The sequence below is a fragment of the Thermothielavioides terrestris genome, chromosome 1 (assembly GCF_000226115.1).
Source record: "Thermothielavioides terrestris NRRL 8126 chromosome 1, complete sequence".
Lineage (NCBI taxonomy): Eukaryota > Fungi > Ascomycota > Sordariomycetes > Sordariales > Chaetomiaceae > Thermothielavioides > Thermothielavioides terrestris.
Window position 1 is genome coordinate 9,602,484 of NC_016457.1, and position 16,714 is coordinate 9,619,197.

The 16,714-nt window shown below is 55.6% G+C and overlaps 6 protein-coding genes and 1 non-coding gene across 7 annotated transcripts; 3 read left to right on the top strand and 4 right to left on the bottom strand.

Moving 5' to 3' along the window:
• Positions 1-939: 939 nt before the first annotated feature.
• On the bottom strand, positions 940-1,536 carry THITE_158614 (uncharacterized protein; the record flags this gene model as incomplete). The annotated part of the gene is made up of 1 exon (XM_003650985.1): positions 940-1,536. One exon carries the CDS (start codon positions 1,534-1,536, stop codon positions 940-942), a length of 597 nt encoding a protein of 198 aa, XP_003651033.1.
• Positions 1,537-2,736: 1,200 nt separating this feature from the next.
• THITE_2030206 (uncharacterized protein) lies at positions 2,737-3,784 on the bottom strand (the record flags this gene model as incomplete). Its single annotated transcript, XM_003650986.1, has 2 exons — positions 2,737-2,921; positions 2,989-3,784. Coding segments are annotated over 2 exons (981 nt in total), but the record flags the coding sequence as incomplete, so codon positions are not given.
• Positions 3,785-5,513: 1,729 nt separating this feature from the next.
• Positions 5,514-6,863, top strand: THITE_2110991 (uncharacterized protein). The gene is made up of 3 exons (XM_003650987.1): positions 5,514-6,026; positions 6,094-6,269; positions 6,354-6,863. The coding sequence occupies exons 1-3, from the start codon at positions 5,616-5,618 to the stop codon at positions 6,712-6,714; spliced, it is 948 nt and encodes a 315-aa protein (XP_003651035.1). The 5' UTR covers positions 5,514-5,615; the 3' UTR covers positions 6,715-6,863.
• On the top strand, positions 6,807-8,951 carry THITE_2110992 (uncharacterized protein). The gene is made up of 7 exons (XM_003650988.1): positions 6,807-7,056; positions 7,154-7,246; positions 7,317-7,603; positions 7,683-7,761; positions 7,812-7,970; positions 8,034-8,209; positions 8,263-8,951. Exons 1-7 carry the CDS (start codon positions 7,042-7,044, stop codon positions 8,282-8,284), a joined length of 831 nt encoding a protein of 276 aa, XP_003651036.1. The 5' UTR covers positions 6,807-7,041; the 3' UTR covers positions 8,285-8,951.
• A 410-nt stretch (positions 8,952-9,361) lies between these two features.
• Positions 9,362-10,258, top strand: THITE_2042744 (carbohydrate esterase family 3 protein; the record flags this gene model as incomplete). Its single annotated transcript, XM_003650989.1, has 3 exons — positions 9,362-9,461; positions 9,532-9,893; positions 10,013-10,258. 3 exons carry the CDS (start codon positions 9,362-9,364, stop codon positions 10,256-10,258), a joined length of 708 nt encoding a protein of 235 aa, XP_003651037.1.
• A 196-nt stretch (positions 10,259-10,454) lies between these two features.
• On the bottom strand, positions 10,455-10,526 carry THITE_t23. Its single transcript has one exon. It is a non-coding gene; the product is annotated as a tRNA-Glu (tRNA).
• A 509-nt stretch (positions 10,527-11,035) lies between these two features.
• On the bottom strand, positions 11,036-13,763 carry THITE_2110995 (uncharacterized protein). The gene is made up of 4 exons (XM_003650990.1): positions 13,351-13,763; positions 12,417-13,240; positions 11,882-12,359; positions 11,036-11,828 (listed from the first exon to the last, which is right to left on the bottom strand). Exons 1-4 carry the CDS (start codon positions 13,576-13,578, stop codon positions 11,205-11,207), a joined length of 2,154 nt encoding a protein of 717 aa, XP_003651038.1. The 5' UTR covers positions 13,579-13,763; the 3' UTR covers positions 11,036-11,204.
• Positions 13,764-16,714: the final 2,951 nt, after the last annotated feature.

Genomic DNA, 16,714 nt, shown 5'->3' on the forward strand with positions numbered 1-16,714 from the left:
TGACAGCGAGCGAATGGTGCGAATCTTGGCTGAGGGTGTATCCCGAAGTAAAGCGAATCGTTGGCCAGAGGAGATCGAGCCAGAGTACGATGATGTTCCCTGTGTATGATGCTCAGTTATTTGACGCTTCGGCGTTCCTCGCCCTCCGCTCCTGACGTTGATGGTTCGAGACAGTTCATCAAGAAGGCTAGCCCTGAGATCCGCCCCTTCTCGTCGTCTAATCGTGCAGGCACCGATTTTCTGATGGGCAGCAAATTTGTGACTCGACCCAGGGGAACCGCAATCCGGATCGATTGGACAGTCCAGCGCAGTCTGACCCGGCGAATCCAGGTTGCCGCGGTCCCAAACTTCTCCGGCCAATTTCCTTCTTCTCACGGTCTGCGTTCTCCTGGTGCTGTGAGGAAGGGTCGTGCTCAAAACCTGTTGTCCGGTACAATCTGAAATGTCCTCGAAAGCTTTACGCAAGTCCGCGACACTGTGGCGTTTTCGTTGGAGCCAATTACGCCCTGACTCCATACCACCGCTGCTGGAACTGAATCCAGTGCTGTGCTCAGATACTTGAGGCAGGGCTTCCCGAGGGCAGGTGCTTGTCGGGTTGGTCGGACGGGTCGTGGAAGCCCGAAGTGCTGCCAACAGCTCTCCTCGATGCACTGTCGAGGGTTTAGTGGAATTCGCAGCCGCATACGTGACCACGGGGGACGCAAATGGCGTGCTCCCTTTGTACGTCAGTGTTGGTATTCCAAAAGCCCAGCTTCCATGTAAGTAACGGGCACCACACTGACCTGACAGGCGTTCAAATATTTTCCTTGTTTCAGCCACGGTGGATGGCGTCCACGGGTTCCTGACGTTGCTGCTGAGACTGCTGTTCTTCTTATTGGCTTCGTGTCGCCACTCTGGACTTGGCATACGGGGACGCGGGTGTGTCTGCCCTGGAGACGCCTAGTCCTCGCTGTTGTTGGGGCTGTGACCGCCAATACTTGGTGCAACGTTGGTTGCCTCATTCCGACCCTCACCGGAGTGGTTGTCGAGATTCTGGCTGACTTCAACGAGGTGTCCGCCAACAGTTGCCAAGGACGTAACCGCTGCTCCTGCCCTGACATCCTGCGTGGTGCTGGTGTTGTCCGATGGAGGTACGCCTCTGGAGGGAGATGGTGCAGCCTTGGTGTCTGACGAAGCTTCGGGGCGGTCAAGCTCCATTGAGAGAGTCCGGCCGGGATCTTTGATCGTACGAGGATCGCAGGGCTGTCGCCGGCTCTTCCATTGCGCATCGACGGTACCAGGAGTCTCGAACTTCGACACAAGGGCTGCAAGGTTCGGTGTTATTGTCCGGACTGGGGGTGATGAACCGCGAATGGAGGCCGTAGTCTGGACTCGAGTCGGGCTTTGCGGCTGTGATATTTCTGTGGCAGTTGCGTCGGTGAGGACGTGTTTGCGCGCCGGCCGCTGGGTATCGCTGCAACTGGTCTCCCTCTTGTTGGCGAGGCGCAACCGTGCTGGCTTCAAGTCACGGGCGGGCTGTTGCTTCAGGAAGTCCATGACAGCCGACTTGGAAAATACAAAGCGAATTAGGGAGAATCTGAGGCAATCGTGTGATCTCGTAAATGGAGCTCAGAAAGCGGCAAGTCCCAAAGACAGCTGAGCCCGGAGCCATGGATGGCCTAACGGGAAGGGCTCGGCCGGGCGAGCGGCGGATTGGGAGGAAAGCAGAAACGTGACCAAAGCCTGTGCATGTGTGGGAAGGCATTTTCAAGACACCCTCAATCAGCGGAGAGGAAGGAGGCACCGGGTTTCCCGGCCCCTGATTAACGCTACCTGGTGCCGGGAAGCATCGAACTAAGAACCAGTTGACCAAGCCAACACCCGGCAACTGCCTTCTGTCGCTGTTTCCCACCCATACCTGCTCAGGTCGTCTCACAACCCGGTCGTCAATGAATGTAGCAGAAAACTCCATCAGGCAGCGCTCCAAGCAATCTGAATTTCCCACGGCCTGCACCACAACTCGGGCAGCGAAAACTAAATAATGAGCGCTTGGGAAGGCTAAATATAACCGCCATCCTGGAATTCAACCACAGACCAATCTGAAAGGTTCCCAACGCCACCCGCCCGAATTCCCCAGCACCGCGATAAACCATGCTTCTCTCCAGGGCACTCCATCAAAGCATTTCCAGCTCACAAAAATCAAGAAGAAATCCCCAACCTCGGTCCAATCTGAGAGCAGTCCCCAATACCACTCGTGTGCATCCCCCACCCCGATGAACCACGATCCCCTCCATTCCGTCAAACCACTTCCACCCCCCGGGTGGCGCACCCGAACAGCAGCTCACCCTAGGAGCCATCAGTCCGCACGCGCTCCTCCCTGCGCTCAATACCATAATCGACCCTCACTCCACCACCGCCACCATGACGACCCAGATGCCCGCGCTCCAAATCCCCGTCCGCGATCCTAGCCAGCTCCAGATCCACGTACGCGTCATCCTCCCTGCTGCGCCCAGCCCTGTGGCTTTTCTCCGACTCAGCCAACCCGTCACTCGCGATATGCGTCGTCACCGCCCCGCCGCCGCGGTGCACCCCGCCACCAAACCCACCACCACTCCTCACCTTCTTCAAAAGCGGCCTCTTGGCAGCGCTGCTGTTAATAGTCGACACGGCGGAGCCCGGCCCGCCGCCGCCGGCGGTGGTGGTGGTGATGGTGGTGGTGCCGCTGCTGAGCGAGTTGGGGCCGCCGCCGCCGATGCCGCTGCCGCTGCAACCGCTGCCGCCGGGGCCGGACGACGAGGCGGCTCCGGTGCCGAACCAGGCCGGGTTGGCCAGGCGCTGGGCCACGAGGGTGCCGAGCGGCAGCACGATGATCACGGAGGTCTGCGTCAGCGAGGCGGATTCGAAGTTGTCCCATTGCTGGAACTCGAGGGCGGAGAAGACGACTGCGCGGACCAGCGGGTTAGTTCATCTGTTTGGAGGAGAAAAAGGATTGGGGAAGGGGGAGGGGACGCAAAGGGCTGGGTGGCGTACCGGGCACAAACATCAGGATGCCGTTGGTGATGACCAGCACGTCCATGGCCTTGAGGCCGCGGAGCGAGGGCAGGATGCTGCGGTTGGTCCACATGTGCATGACGAGGCGGACGTTGAAGAGGAAGCAGAACCAGCAGATGGACGCGGTGATCAGGCCGAGGTAGGCCTGGCGGACCCAGACGAGGTGGACGAGGCGGGGTTCGAAGCTGGGGTCGAGGATACCGCGCGTCTGCAGGACGGTGACGGCGAAGTTGAAGGCGATGGTGGCCAGCACCAGCGCCAGCGAGAGCAGCGCGGCCGGCAGCTTGTACAGCGCCGGCCAGAGGCTGAGCATCGACCAGGCCTGCACCATAAGCGCGGCCAGGATCAGGATGGTGGCGGGGATGCTGAGCACGGTGCCGGCCGCGCTGGCGTTGTAGTCGGACCGCGACACGGGGCTGGGGTCGCCCGACACCAGCGTGTAAAAGTTGACCCACGTCGAGGTGGTGAACCAGGCCAGGAAGACCATGCGCAGCATGTTGACGACCAGCGCCGCGATGCTGATGATGGTCGGCAGGCGCCGGAACCGCGTGCGCGGCGTCATGGCCAGCACCACGGCCAGCATGACGATGCAGGCGCCGATCTGGGTGCCGTACAGGATGGCCAGGGAGCTCCCAACGGTGATGATCTTGGTCACGGCCGCCGCGTTGACGGGGATCCGCGTCTTGCCGTCTGCCGCGAGGACGAAGAATGTTTGCGTGGTGGGGTCGAAGGGGCCCGGCGAGCTGGTGTTGGATTCCATCTTGACGGAATTCAAAGTGAGAAGAAAGGGATGTGTCGGGAGGCTAAGAAGGTGTCCCGTGGCAAAGCTTCGAGCTTCGTCGGCTGCCCTGGTATGGCCAAGGCTGGTGTTGTTGTGATCCCTCCGGCGAGATGGCTGTCACTGAGCGGATGTGGTCAGTTAAATGCTGGATCAAGACAAGGTATAAGCTCCAGAGCCATGTCATGAGCGTTTCGATGAGAGATGACAGTCCAGCCGCCTGAAATTAAGATGGCTGAGCTGGAGATGATGGAGAGTGGCTCTGGAAACCGCCCCCTATTTTGACTCTCAAAGAACAATCCCAAGGGGGCCCATCTCGCTCCCCTCTGGTCACTTTTCAGAGGGCGGATTCCCTGAAAGAATGCCATCACGGTGAGGAGGTGAGCGTATTTGCAGGGGACAATGGTGCGTAGGTGAGCTGTGTGCCATTCTTGTGCGTAAGCGCGTTCCGCAATAGTCTAGCTTTCCTTACGATTGTGCTTGCCGCGCTCTTAGTATTGTTCTTAAGACAGACCCACAATTCGCTGCACTCAGTGCACTGCCGATCTCGACGCAACTGACAAGTCGCGACTCTGCGTCTGGCGCCCTGGATCACTGGCGATTTCGATTCGGCATGAAAGAGGGGAAAGAGGCACCAAAGCCGTTTGCGAGGTTCTCCGACGCAACGGTGTGCGACCGTCCCGGGCAAGTTCCACGTCGCCGCCTGCCACAGGCCAGGTGTCACTCGAGATCACCATCTGCCAGCCGTTGCACCAACATGTCCCTTAACTTGTCATGTCATGTCACTGTGATGTTTTGTTTGCTCGCTGTTGGGTTTGGCGCCCTTGGGGCTGTGGTGATGCTGAGAGTCACGTCCGGGGAGAAACGATCTAAATAAGGGAGTGATGCCTATTTCAGACACCCGGCAAGCACACCTCCTCTCACCGTCCCTCATGGCTCGGCTACAGGGATCCGTAGCACCAGACGGACCACAGGCATGATTGATCCTTGTAGGACTGGCTTGGGTGAACGAGCTGCAGCCGACTCCCACCGATCTTCCTGCCGCTGATGCCCGATCGCTCACGAGTCCCAAGGACCCGAGGTCGTCCCCCCGCAACCGGCCGCCTAGCAGTCACCCGTCCCACTCGTGGATGTCTGATCAGGCGGTGTGCAGTTGCGTGTTTTTCATGAGACTCACTCGTTCCTTTCCAACAAGTTGGCTGGTACCCGAGGGCGAAAGGAAACGTAGGGATTGTAGGACAATCTCCTCCGCACACAAAACTTGCACCGAAACTTGCACCAAATCTACCCGTCAGCTGTAAGATTTACATACCTTCCATGACAAGTACGGTAAATGAAGCGAACCTTAGCTTCGCTCCTACAGTGCATACCTAGGTACCTACACTATGTGTGTGTAGCCATTGTTACCGAGCTTCATCTTTAGCCTTCGCTTCAGTTGGGGTCAGGGTTAGTGATGCTGTCCTCTTTGCAGAGAGCTGTCTTAGGATTTCGTGCCCCTCTTGTTCTGAAGAACAGAGACGCAGAGGGCAGCGAAAATACCTCCTTTTTCTATTCGCCCACGTGTAGTTACCTGGTAGGTAGTTGTCGTTACATCAGTACGCAATCTTCGGAGTCATCAGATTATTCCCGAAATCCGATGAATCCGATGGCTTTGTCAGATTGCTTCCGTCCCACTCTGCCGCCTCGCGAGGATTTATGGGGTCGTCGGGCCTGGGCTTCACGGGGCCCTCCTTGACACTCTTGATACCCAGCTCTCGGCCCTGCACAACAACACCACTGGAGTCTGTTCGAACTCACCAGATCCGCCATGTCTCATCCAATCCTTATTTTCGGTGGCGGCTGGATCGGAAAAGAGTTTGGCTCGCGCGAAGAAGTCTCGGATTTGCTCAAGACACTTCAAGCGCGAGGCATCACCCGGCTTGACACGGCAGCTCGCTATCCGCCGACGGACCCGGGGGCTTCCGAGCGCCTGTTGGGAGAGGCTGGAGCCCCCAGCCGCGGGTTTACTATCGACACCAAGGTGTTGTGCTCTGGAGACGGTTCCGGGTCTCTCGAGCCCGCGGCTATCGAGGAGTCCGTGAAAGCGAGCCATGAGAGATTGCAGCTGCACGATGGCAAGATCAATGTCCTCTATGCGCATAGGCCGGATCCCAAGACCCCCCTGGAAGAGCAGGCTGCCGGCTTGAATGCGCAGTACGAGAAAGGCCTGGTCAATAAGGTAAGACCGTCCCCCTTCGAACAAGAATCACTTGAAAAAAGGCGCTGAGCTTGGATCCTTGCAATAGATCGGCTTGTCCAACTTTCCTCCGTCCATGCTAGCGGAGTTTCTGGAGATTTGTGACAAGAAAGGTTATGTCAAACCGAGTGTGTATCAGGGACAGTACAACCTGGTACGCCGCGAAGCCGAGACGACGCTGTTTCCCATCCTTCGGAAGCATGGGATGACTTTCATTGCCTACAGGTAATACCCCCTGGAATAAGGGTGACTCTTGATCTAAGTAGTGGGTCTCTGACCGATGTATCCCTAACCGATGGGGGGCCACAGTCCTCTGGCTGGAGGCTTCCTCAGTGGTCGGTTCACTGCAGGGGAGACGGAGGGCACTCGCTTCGCCGAGGGCCACATCGCGGCCCAGATCCTCAAGGCACAGTTCGACAAGAAGGAGATGCATGACGCTCTCAACCACCTCGGTGAGGTCATCAAGCCCCTAGGCATCTCCAAGGCGGAGGCCAGTCTGCGCTGGCTCTGCTATCACTCTGCTCTTGGGCCTGATGATGGCGTCATCCTCGGTGCGAGTAAGCTATCCCAGCTTACGGAAAACGTGGAGGCAATCTCCCGGGGTCCGCTCCCTGACTCTGTCGTCTCTGCTGTGGACAATATTTGGCGTACCATCTCTGAGCAGAAGTGAGTTGCGTTTGGCGGGTTCCTCCGCTTCGTAGCTGGGGAAAAGGAGGGAAAACTTCCGTCCGAAGGGTTGTTACTTGTAGGTTAGTGGTCTCAACGGTGGAGCTTTTCTGGAGAAAGAGCGCGACCCCACAGGCCAGCAGACAGTGCCTCCATTAGTGTTAGGTGCGGGGCTAGTAACAGTGTTATGTCCGTCCTCTTCCGCACTTCACCTTACGATACATCACCACCCCCCCTGTGGCCCAGCCAAGACGGGAAAATAGCGAGTGCGGCTGAAACAAATGTCAGTTTGAACGGCGATTCAATATTGACGGATCACTTCCCACCCGAGATGATGGCGCGCATTGTAGGTAGAACGAGACCGAGTGGCGCACCCTCTTTCGATCCGGTCCTCCTTCAACCTTTGCCCCTGCAGCTGACGGTTTCCACCCTGACTTGACAAGGCCGTGGGCCAGTTGACCTCCACGGCCAACATCACGCACAACCTCGCCCAGTGCCGAGTCCTCGTCAAGAAAGCACTCCAAGCAGGCGCCAAGGTAAGCGTGCTCCAAAAGTCCAGACAGCCCACCAAGCGCCCGCGTCCAATTCTTGACGCCCCATGGCCAGGCCCTCTTCCTCCCCGAGGCGAGCGACTACATCGCCAACTCCGGCGAGGAGACCGTGCGTCTCGCGCGGCCGGTGCACGAGAGCGAGTTCGTCCGCGGCCTGCGCGAGGAGGCCCGCCGCGAGCGGCTGCCCATCCACGTGGGCGTCCACGAGCCGGGCCTCGACACCCAGCGCGTCAAGAACACGGTCCTGTGGATCGACGAGCGCGGCGAGATCGCCCACCGGTACCAGAAGATCCACCTCTTTGATGTCGAGATCAAGGACGGGCCCGTGCTGAGGGAGAGCAAGTAAGCCGCCCTTGCCGCTCACTGTCTTTTGTTTGCCTACGGGGCAGGCTGATTCTGGGCTGTGATGATTGTGATGCAGGTCCGTCGAGCCAGGCAGCGAGATCGTGCCTCCGTTTGAGACGCCGATTGGCAGAGTTGGCTCGGCGATATGTTTTGATGTGAGTCGGCTATTCTTCTCTCGCCCGCTTCGTGGGTTGACGGCGTCCAGCTCCGGTTCCCCGAGATCGGCCTCGCACTGAGACGCCAGGGGGCCGACCTGATCACGTTCCCGTCCGCATTCACCGTCCCCACGGGGAAAGCCCACTGGGAGACACTCCTGCGAGCGCGAGCGATCGAGACGCAGTGCTACGTTGTTGCTGCTGCGCAGGTATGTAGCCGGGGCCCCATCGTGAATCCTGGGATGCAGACAGGCGACTGACGACATTCATAGGTGGGGAGACACAGCGAGAAGCGCGTGAGCTATGGCCACAGCATGATTGTCGACCCATGGGGCGCGGTCTTGGCCGAGCTGGGAGACAAGAGCGACGAGCCCGAGGTCGCTACCGCCGAGATAGATACCGACCTCTTGCGCAAGGTCAGGAGGGAAATGCCGCTCCACAGACGCACGTACGTGGCGCCAACACACGCACGCTCGTTGTTCTGTTCTAACGATTGCGCAGTGACGTGTATCCGGAGGTTTAGGTCCAGGTCTCTGAGAGATCATTCGCGAGTTGGATCAGCATCCCGAATCTACCTTCAGAAGCTTATGCACTCTACCCACACGCTGCTACCTCCCCAAGGCCTACCGTGATACGATGGATGGACAAGCTCGCGCATCGACATCGACAGTCGGATTCCTGTCTCTATCGTCTTTCGAGTCTACCATTCGTCAAAAGCTGATTCTGTGACGGTTGAGCCTGGGTCGCATCGCGTTTTCGCTGCAGGCGTCAAGTTCCATTCCGAGGTGGTCAAGAGGAAGTTTCGGACGCCGAGCTTCTCTTCCACCGACGCCGTTTTATTGCACTTTCTGCCTCCTCAAGCGCGCCTATTACGTCTCGTCGTCTGAATGCCGCTCCCCCGAGGGTTGGGGTTCAACCGCGACCCTACATACATCTTGGTTTCCGCTCGGACTTGAATCGTCGTTGCATAGATCTTGTGTCTCCGGCACGGACCCCGCAGCGGGCTCTCTTGCGGGTTACGGCCTCCGTGGTCCGGTTCCGGGATAAATACGGGATATTATTACATCCAGCCACTGATGCCGTGTTTCATTTAATTCCCCCGGTTGACCATTGGTTGTCAAATTAGAATACCAGTCGGGCGGTCGCCGCGGCGTAAGATGTCCCTCAAACTGTCACCACGCCCATCCGGCCGCGTGCCGTGGGCCTCTCCCTAAGCCCGAGGAAGGACCCCGGTTTAGACTCCGGCAGCGAAACTCGGCAACGCCCTGCCTCCGCAGGGTTGCATCCGGCGTTGATGGATCTCTTCTTCAACCCCTTCCGCGCTAGATCGCGTGGATAATGATGCGGCTCCTGCTCTTCCTATCTAGGCACTTTCCCGGTATTCGGCCGTCGAGTGGGCAATGATTCGCTAACGCGTTTGTCTTCAATATGCCTGTATCTCGAGAGGATCCGTTCGGCCGGGCCCGACATTGACCGGCCGGATGGCTGGTGACAGCCCATGGACTATATCTCAACAACCACGGTTCCCCGGAATCTTCGACTCGGACAAGGCAGTTTCCACGACCGAAGTTGAACTCTCTCAGCTCACTCATTCTCAGCCATGCTTGTCTCTAGCGTTCTCTCAGCCCTCGGCCTGGCCAGCCTGGCCATGGCTGGACAGGGGGAGGTCGCTGAGCGTCAAACGCAGAAACTAAGGATCAGTAAGCCCTCATTAACACCTGAACCGCGGCGGCCGAGGCAGTCCCGTATGCTGAGCAGCTCACGCGCCAGTGCCGCTCGGCGACAGCATCACCGAGATCACCTGCTGGCGCGCGTTCGTGTGGGACCAGATCGCGGCGGCCGGGTACGCCGACAAGGTGCAGTACGTGGGGTCGCAGAACAGCAACCCGCAGAACTGCAAGCCCAACACGACCAACTGGGACGAGCACCACGAGGGCCACTCGGGCTGGCTGGCCATCGACATCGCCAACAACTACCTGGCCACGTGGCTCAAGAACACGCCGGCCGACATCGTCATGTTCATGCTCGGCACCAACGACGTCGTGCGCGGGCACACCACCAACGACATCATCGCCGCCTACACCAAGATGGTCAACATCATGCGGGCGGCGAACCCCAAGATGAAGATCATCGTGGGTCGCCCTTCTTCCCCCTCCCCTCCGCTCATTTTTCCCCTGTCCCCGATCGCCCCCTTCCATCTAGGTAGTGAACTAACCATCGAGCGCACCTCCACCTTCCACACCGAAAACAGGTCGACCTAGTGATCCCGCTAGGCATCGGCTCGTCGAGCGGCATCACGGCGCTCAACGCGCGCATCCCGGACTGGGCCAAGGGGCTCAACTCGACCGAGTCGCCCATCGTGATCGCCGACTGCAGCACGGGCTTCCCGACGTCGGACCTGCGCGACGGCGTGCACCCGAACCTGGCCGGCGACCAGATCCTGGCCTCGCGCATCGGCCCGCTGCTGCTCAACTACATCAGGGAGTCGCTGGCTTGATTTCATCCGAGCGGGAAGAGCGTGGGTTTGGGCCGAGGGGAGAGAAGTGGGGAAAAAAGAAAGAAAAGGAAAAAGGCGTGAAGAGACAGTCCGGAACGTTGCTGGGGATTTGTTGGCGCGAGAAATCTAGCAGCATCCGCCAAGAGTTGTGATGAAAATAGCAAGAAGTTGAGAAACAAGGAAAAGAAAAAGAGATCTCCGGTACGGGGAATCGAACCCCGAGCTTCGCGGTGAAAACGCGATATGTTAGCCGTTACACTATACCGGATCCACTTTTGTAATGATTGGTTGGATTGACTCTAACAAGGAATATCCAGCTCAAATGGCAAATCGATTGTCTGGAGAGCCACAAAGCTGATCCGTTTTCTTCATTGCGGTCCTTCAGGCCGTCGAAGTTATCTAAGCAGATCGAGAATGGTGGCTGTCTGGCAATTTACCGAGAAGCCGGCCGAGGGTGCCATGGCTGTTGCAGTGTGGGAAACGGTGTCGTGGATTCCGGCGGCGACCTTGACCACCTTTTGTGTCGATGTTCGAACCGGAGAGCCGGAATTGCGAGATCGTGCTGGGGCCCACGGATATCGTGTGGCTGAAGGCGCCCTGGATCCGGGATCGCCTTGAACTACCGGACGAGCGCCTTGCCCCCGGGAAAAACTGCTGTGGTGGTGTCCTGGAACGGTGACAGGTCGGCGAGGGCGTCCTCCCTTGCTCAAGCTGGGCCAGGAGAGCCAATTGTTGCAACCGTTCCCACTACGCACTCACCCGCAGTTAGCTGAACAAAAGCTCTTTACGGTAAGTACGACTCGTATTCATTGACAATATTGGCCATCAATTGTTGCCCTGTCCTTGACATGTTCACCGAATCCATATTGAGAATGATATACCGAGATGAACACCCAAGATCCTTTCACACCAACCTAAGCGGAGGACTGCCTGCCCTAGACCGACGTTACCCCTGCTTCGCCAGGGCCATGACGGCGTCCATGTCGAGCTCCCTCTGCTCGCCGACTCCCCACCTGTTCATCTTCCCCATAACCCGCTGCACCTCCCGCCACCCCTCGACCATCTCCCGGTCCTCTGCCGTCTCAGCCACGACCCCCTCCGCGTGCGTGCCATTCCCAGCACCCCACGGGACCTCATCCGCCACGCACCGCGTCCAGTCGCCGGTGAGCAGCTGCCCGTCCCGCACCGTCGGCGGCGGCGGCACCTTGCCCGCGTGCACGTACTCGCGGACCTTGCGGACCACGCAGCGCGAGACGGACGAGATGGTGCAGTGGCCCAGGGACTGCAGCTCGAGCAGGCCGGCGCCCTTGAACTTGAGCGCCATCTTGACCGCCGCGCGGAGCGGCGTGACCGGGTCGTACGTGTTGGAGAGGAAGAGCAGGGGGAAGGCCGTCTCGATTTTTTCTTTGCCCGCGGCTGCGGCCGAGCTGGGCCAGGGCTTGTTGTCGGAATGCGTCGAGATGTCCCAGCCGTTGCACTGCATCATCAACCCTATCCAGATGTCGGCAAACTGCGAGGTCTCGGCCATGGCTTCGAACGCTTCGCGGATGTCGGCGACGGTGGCGTTGACCTAAGGCCGTGGTGAGTCCTGAGGTGTAGGCTGGGGGGCGGAGGTTTGCTTACCGGGAACGTCTTGTCGCTGCACATGACGGCGCGCTGCGCGTCCGTGAGATCCCTCAGCAGGCGCGGATCTGCCGTCAGCGAGCACAGCTGCTCGGCGTCCGGCGAGGCGCCGGCCAGCACCTCGTACTGTTGCTCGTAGATGAAGTTGAGCAGCGACGCCAGCGCGGGGAAGCCCTGCATCGGCGTGTACAAGATTCGGAAGACGATGGACCTGACGAGGTAGCTGCGCAGCAGAATTGGGTACGAGTGCGTCGGGTGGATGAAGGTCACCGGCTTCGTCTTCAGTCGCTCCAGCAGGTCCTCAAAGCGCCGCTGCACATCCGCGGCCGCATCGCCCTCCCGGTACAGCGCGCACCTCGTGCCGGCCTCGGCGCAGAACCGGAAGAACTCCCCCAGCACCTTGTCCGCGTCGACCAAGCTCTCCTTCCACACCGGCGTCTCGTAGAACTCGGCATCTACCACGCCATCCAGCATCACCCTGCCCACCCGCTCAGGAAACATGCGCGCGAACACGGCGCCCAGGTAGGTGCCATACGAGAAGCCCCAGTACACTAGCTTCCCCTTCAACTCTTGGTCCGCCCGCACCACCGCCCCAATACCACCTTCTCTCTCCACCCACTCTTCCCACGCGTCCAGGATCGCGACCATATCCCTCGCCACGAACCGCGTGGCCGCGAACCGCAGCACGCTGCCCTGCCCCAGCCGCGCATCCCGCGCCCGGCACAGGCCATTCACACCCCGCTGCCCGGCCTCCATGTACCGCAGCGTGGCCTCGCTCTCATTCATGCTGCCAAACACGGTGATCATGCCATTCCACTGCATCCGGTGCAGCAAGCCGGCCGCCTCGTCATCATCCTCGCCGCCGTCGCAATCCCCCTCTCCACCCGCCCAGCCGCCCCTCGCAGCACCGGCGCACCCCTCCCCCGGCGGCACCGGCACGGCCCAGCAGTCGGCGCGCGGCGTGGTGAAGCCGACGCCGCGCGGGTCGAACCCCAGGATGGGCTGGTCGGGGCCAAGCACCTTCTGCAGCGCCGGCGCCATCATCAGCGCCAAGGCCACGCCGGAGCCGCCCGGCCCGCCCGGGTTGATGAGCAGCGGCTGCTTGCTTGGCACTGGCGGCTGCGGCTGCGGCGGCGGCGGCGGCGGGTTCGCGGTCCGGCCGTGGGCGGAGGAGGAGGCGTTGTCGGACGGGGCAGCGGGGTGCGAGGGCAGGAGCAGCGTGAGCGCGATGTGCACTTTGGCAGGCTGCGCCGCTGCTGGGCGGGTCCAGTCCATCGGCACGGTCAGGCGGGCGCAGCGGAAGTTGGGGTGCACATCGGTGTAGCAGCGGTGCCAGACGAGATCTGTGCTGGGAGTGATCTGGGGAGGAAGGACGATTGGGTCATGTGAGTAAGTTGAAGGCTGGTGCAACCAACCGCACCGCCCATGTTGAGTGAGCAGGATGCGATGCGAGGCGCGGGGGGACGCACCGAGTTCCAGGGGTCCATGGGGTCGTAGACGGTGCCATTACCGAGAGTCGGACCGTCCTCGATGCCGCGGAGACGGCTGCCCAGAAAGCGGCGGACGTCGGTCAGGGAGGCGAGCACGGCGATGGCGACGAGAAGCGCAGCCACGCGGGCGCGCCGCCAAGGGCCGGCCCGCGGCGCGGGCTGCGGCGGCCGCGGTGGCCATGCGTGGACTGGATCCTTCTTGTCCATGTCCAGGTCGTGGAGTGCGCAGGGATTGGTTTGATTGAGAATGGAACGTGCCTGATCCCCCCGAGAGGCCCGAGACACGCTGGCGACGATGGCTATGGCGATGGAGGAGGGGGTGACGCGGCTGCCTGGTTGAGCTAAATTAGGTAGTCAAGCAACCAAGAAATGTACCCCACCCTATACCACTCGTACAGCGCTCCAAACGCATCACTGTCCATTAATATAACACTCGTTTACAACTGACTGCCACCCAAACAAACAAGCTAGCCCTGCTACAACCCGTTTTTAAAAATCGCTCCTCGGTCTATACAATAAAGAATTTTCAGCTATAGCTCGCTCCTATTCCCTATTCCATTTCCTAAACTATACCCCGATATTCAATCGCGCTTAATTAAATTAAGTTGTTAGTCGTACTACCAATTCTAATTAGCCTTATTCCCTAAATCCTACCTTAGTAGGTTTCTTTTATAGTTGTTCAAGTTTTTTAAAAGATCAAGCTAACTCTAGACAATAGAAACTATAGCGCCTTTACTACTTTCTGACTTTATTTAGAAAGACCAACCGCTACCTAAGCTACTTAAAGCTCTTAAAGACTACTAAGACGATATTATATAGACTACTTAGGTTGTTAATAAGCTCTAGGTCTATATATTCAACTAAGTATATTCGATTATTAAGGACAATTAGGTAAGATACCTAAATTTCAGTTTTAAAAGTTTTTACTTTATTAACTAAGGTTATAGAAGCTTCGTTGGCTTTAGATCCCTAAGTAAATCTAGAAGGATAGAGTAAAGATAGATACCTCTTAGAAACTTACTAACTAAATGCAATATATAGCTATTATATACTACTTATTTCTTAAGTATACTAAGGAGCTTAATACCTATAAGAATTGTATCTTACCTAACAATATAGAGCTAGGAATTATATATATCTAGCTAGGCATTAGTTACCTAGAGGGGTTATATACCAACTGTTACTACTTTAGAAATACAACTACTTATATATACCATTAAGGTATATCGCTCTAAAAAAACTTTAATTCTAAAACTTTCTAATAGATTTAGCCTATTATAATAAAGAGGAGAAAAAGTTGGCCTAGGCCAAATACAATGAGTTCCTAGGGATTAGTAAAAAGTCCTATCAATATATATCTATAAAGGAGCTTAAGGACTAGATCAGTATAATTAAGAAGGAGCTAGAGTTGTAGGAGAAGAAGGAGGATAAATAGGGTAAACTAAAGAAAAAGGGTCGGCGCTAGGTCTTAGTATCTTAAGGAATAAGGTTATATAGACGATTAGTTTCTTACAACATTCTATACTAAAGGGGATAAAAAGGTCGACGTTATATTCTAAAGTAGTAGTAAAATTCTAACCTACTCTTATCTTAGCGATTCTCTATTATATAGCTAGTATAATTATTAGTGTTAATACCAAGTGGATACTACTAGTGAAATACTACCTTTAGACAAGAATCCTTATCTTATTTTCAGATAAAAGTCTAAATCCAATTATCAGATAGATCTATATATAATCTTAGAACAAAATAGATAGGCTAAATAGATTTTTAGTTATTAAACGAAATGCTATAAGTCTTAGCCTTTTCTCCAATATTTGCCTTAGGCTTTGCGTAGCTTCTTCTATTTTTGTATAAAGACATTTAATTATATATAATTGCACTTACCCTCTTAAGCCCTAATAGCTCTCTTTTATAAACGTATTAGCAAAGTATACCTAACCTTGTCTTATAATAATAATATTTAGTTCTATATAGATTGTAAAAAAGCGTTTACTTATACTTTAGATTCTAATAACGAGTTTCCATTTACTCCGTCCTAACCTACTTACTACTAACGTTCTCTACTTCTAAAGTAAGAGTCCTCTAATGTTAGGATAGCACTAAAACCTATAAAGAAAGTAAAGCAACTACGAAATAGAGGCAATACTAGCCTAGTTAGATTTATTAGTGTATAAACAGAGGTAGTAAAACAACGCTCCTCTACTATCGCTAAGAACTACTCTAAGCTAGCCTCTTAAACTACCCTCTTTATTACTATAGAGCTTTAGGTATTGTTACAGGCCGGGCTATACCCGGGCTAGGTATATGGGGCTGCGCCTAGGATCCGTAGTGGCCCCGGGACGGATCCGCGGCGGCCCTAGGATGGACCTGTGGCGGGCCCGCCTCGCGCCTAGAATAACGTTGGTCCGAACCCACTTTGCGAGCCCCTGAAAAACTCTGCGTATAGGGACTATAGCCTATACTTCTCCTTTTTCCTTCCTTAAGGTAGTTGAATAGAACATCGTACACTTATCTATAGACGCTATAAGGCTAGTACGTTATAGTTCAACTACCTTTATATAGATAGAGTAGTTGTTACTTTTAAGTATAGACAAGAGTAGTACGCTAGGCGTTTCGACGTCGGTACCAAGTAGGCTAGACGCTACTATAAACAACCTAGGCGTCCTGTAGGTCTTGGACCTAAATTAGGTCTACGAACACTTCCAACTCTTGTAGGAGACGATTATACGTTAGAATATAACTATTGAGGAACTTCGTATAGCCTAGATTGCTATAGCTTAGACTATAAACGCTTCTATAGTAGTAAACGCCTAGGCTTCGACGACTAATACTATAGCTCTAGTAGCTCCTTAGACGTAGTAGAAGCACTTCTCTATAGGACAACCCTTCGATAGTAAAAAGGAGCTCTTTACCGCCTAGAGGGCTACAATAGTATATATCCTAGTAGTAGACTAGGACTTTATTAGAGGTCTCTACGACCAATAGGTATTTATTTAAAAGAACCTTAGCTAAAGGGTCTAGGCCAAAGTTATAGCCTTCTATAAGTCGAGAGGACCTAGCTATAACTACGACCTAGGAGTATTTCTCAAGTATTTTATAATAGTCTATATAGACCTCTATAAATAGGTTATAGCTTTAATAAAGCTAGATATACTTCGCTAAAGAGACAACGAGCTGTTTTTCTCCTTTATTGTTTACTTTAAGGCGAAGCTATCGAAGGCTAGAGGACTTAATTAGAGCGACGAGGTACAACTTATTAGATTATAACAATGCCTTTCCCTAAAGTTAAAGTATATTATAGTAGGACAAAGGGTCTTATAGAACGATTATACTATAGCTA

Excerpts from the sequence above, each read along its gene's own strand:
- THITE_2110992 (XM_003650988.1), top strand. Across the intron at positions 7,247-7,316 it reads CACTCCAAGCAGGCGCCAAG|GCCCTCTTCCTCCCCGAGGC; the intron begins GTAAGCGTGCTC and ends CCCCATGGCCAG. Across the intron at positions 7,971-8,033 it reads ACGTTGTTGCTGCTGCGCAG|GTGGGGAGACACAGCGAGAA; the intron begins GTATGTAGCCGG and ends CGACATTCATAG.
- THITE_2110991 (XM_003650987.1), top strand. The coding sequence starts at position 5,616 with ATGTCTCATCCAATCCTTATTTTCGGTGGCGGCTGGATCGGAAAAGAG. Across the intron at positions 6,027-6,093 it reads AGAAAGGCCTGGTCAATAAG|ATCGGCTTGTCCAACTTTCC; the intron begins GTAAGACCGTCC and ends TCCTTGCAATAG. Across the intron at positions 6,270-6,353 it reads ATGACTTTCATTGCCTACAG|TCCTCTGGCTGGAGGCTTCC; the intron begins GTAATACCCCCT and ends GGGGGGCCACAG.
- THITE_2110995 (XM_003650990.1), bottom strand. The coding sequence starts at position 13,578 with ATGGACAAGAAGGATCCAGTCCACGCATGGCCACCGCGGCCGCCGCAG. Across the intron at positions 12,360-12,416 it reads CTAGTGTACTGGGGCTTCTC|GGTGATGCTGGATGGCGTGG; the intron begins GTATGGCACCTA and ends GCGGGTGGGCAG. Across the intron at positions 11,829-11,881 it reads GCAGCGACAAGACGTTCCCG|GTCAACGCCACCGTCGCCGA; the intron begins GTAAGCAAACCT and ends CCACGGCCTTAG.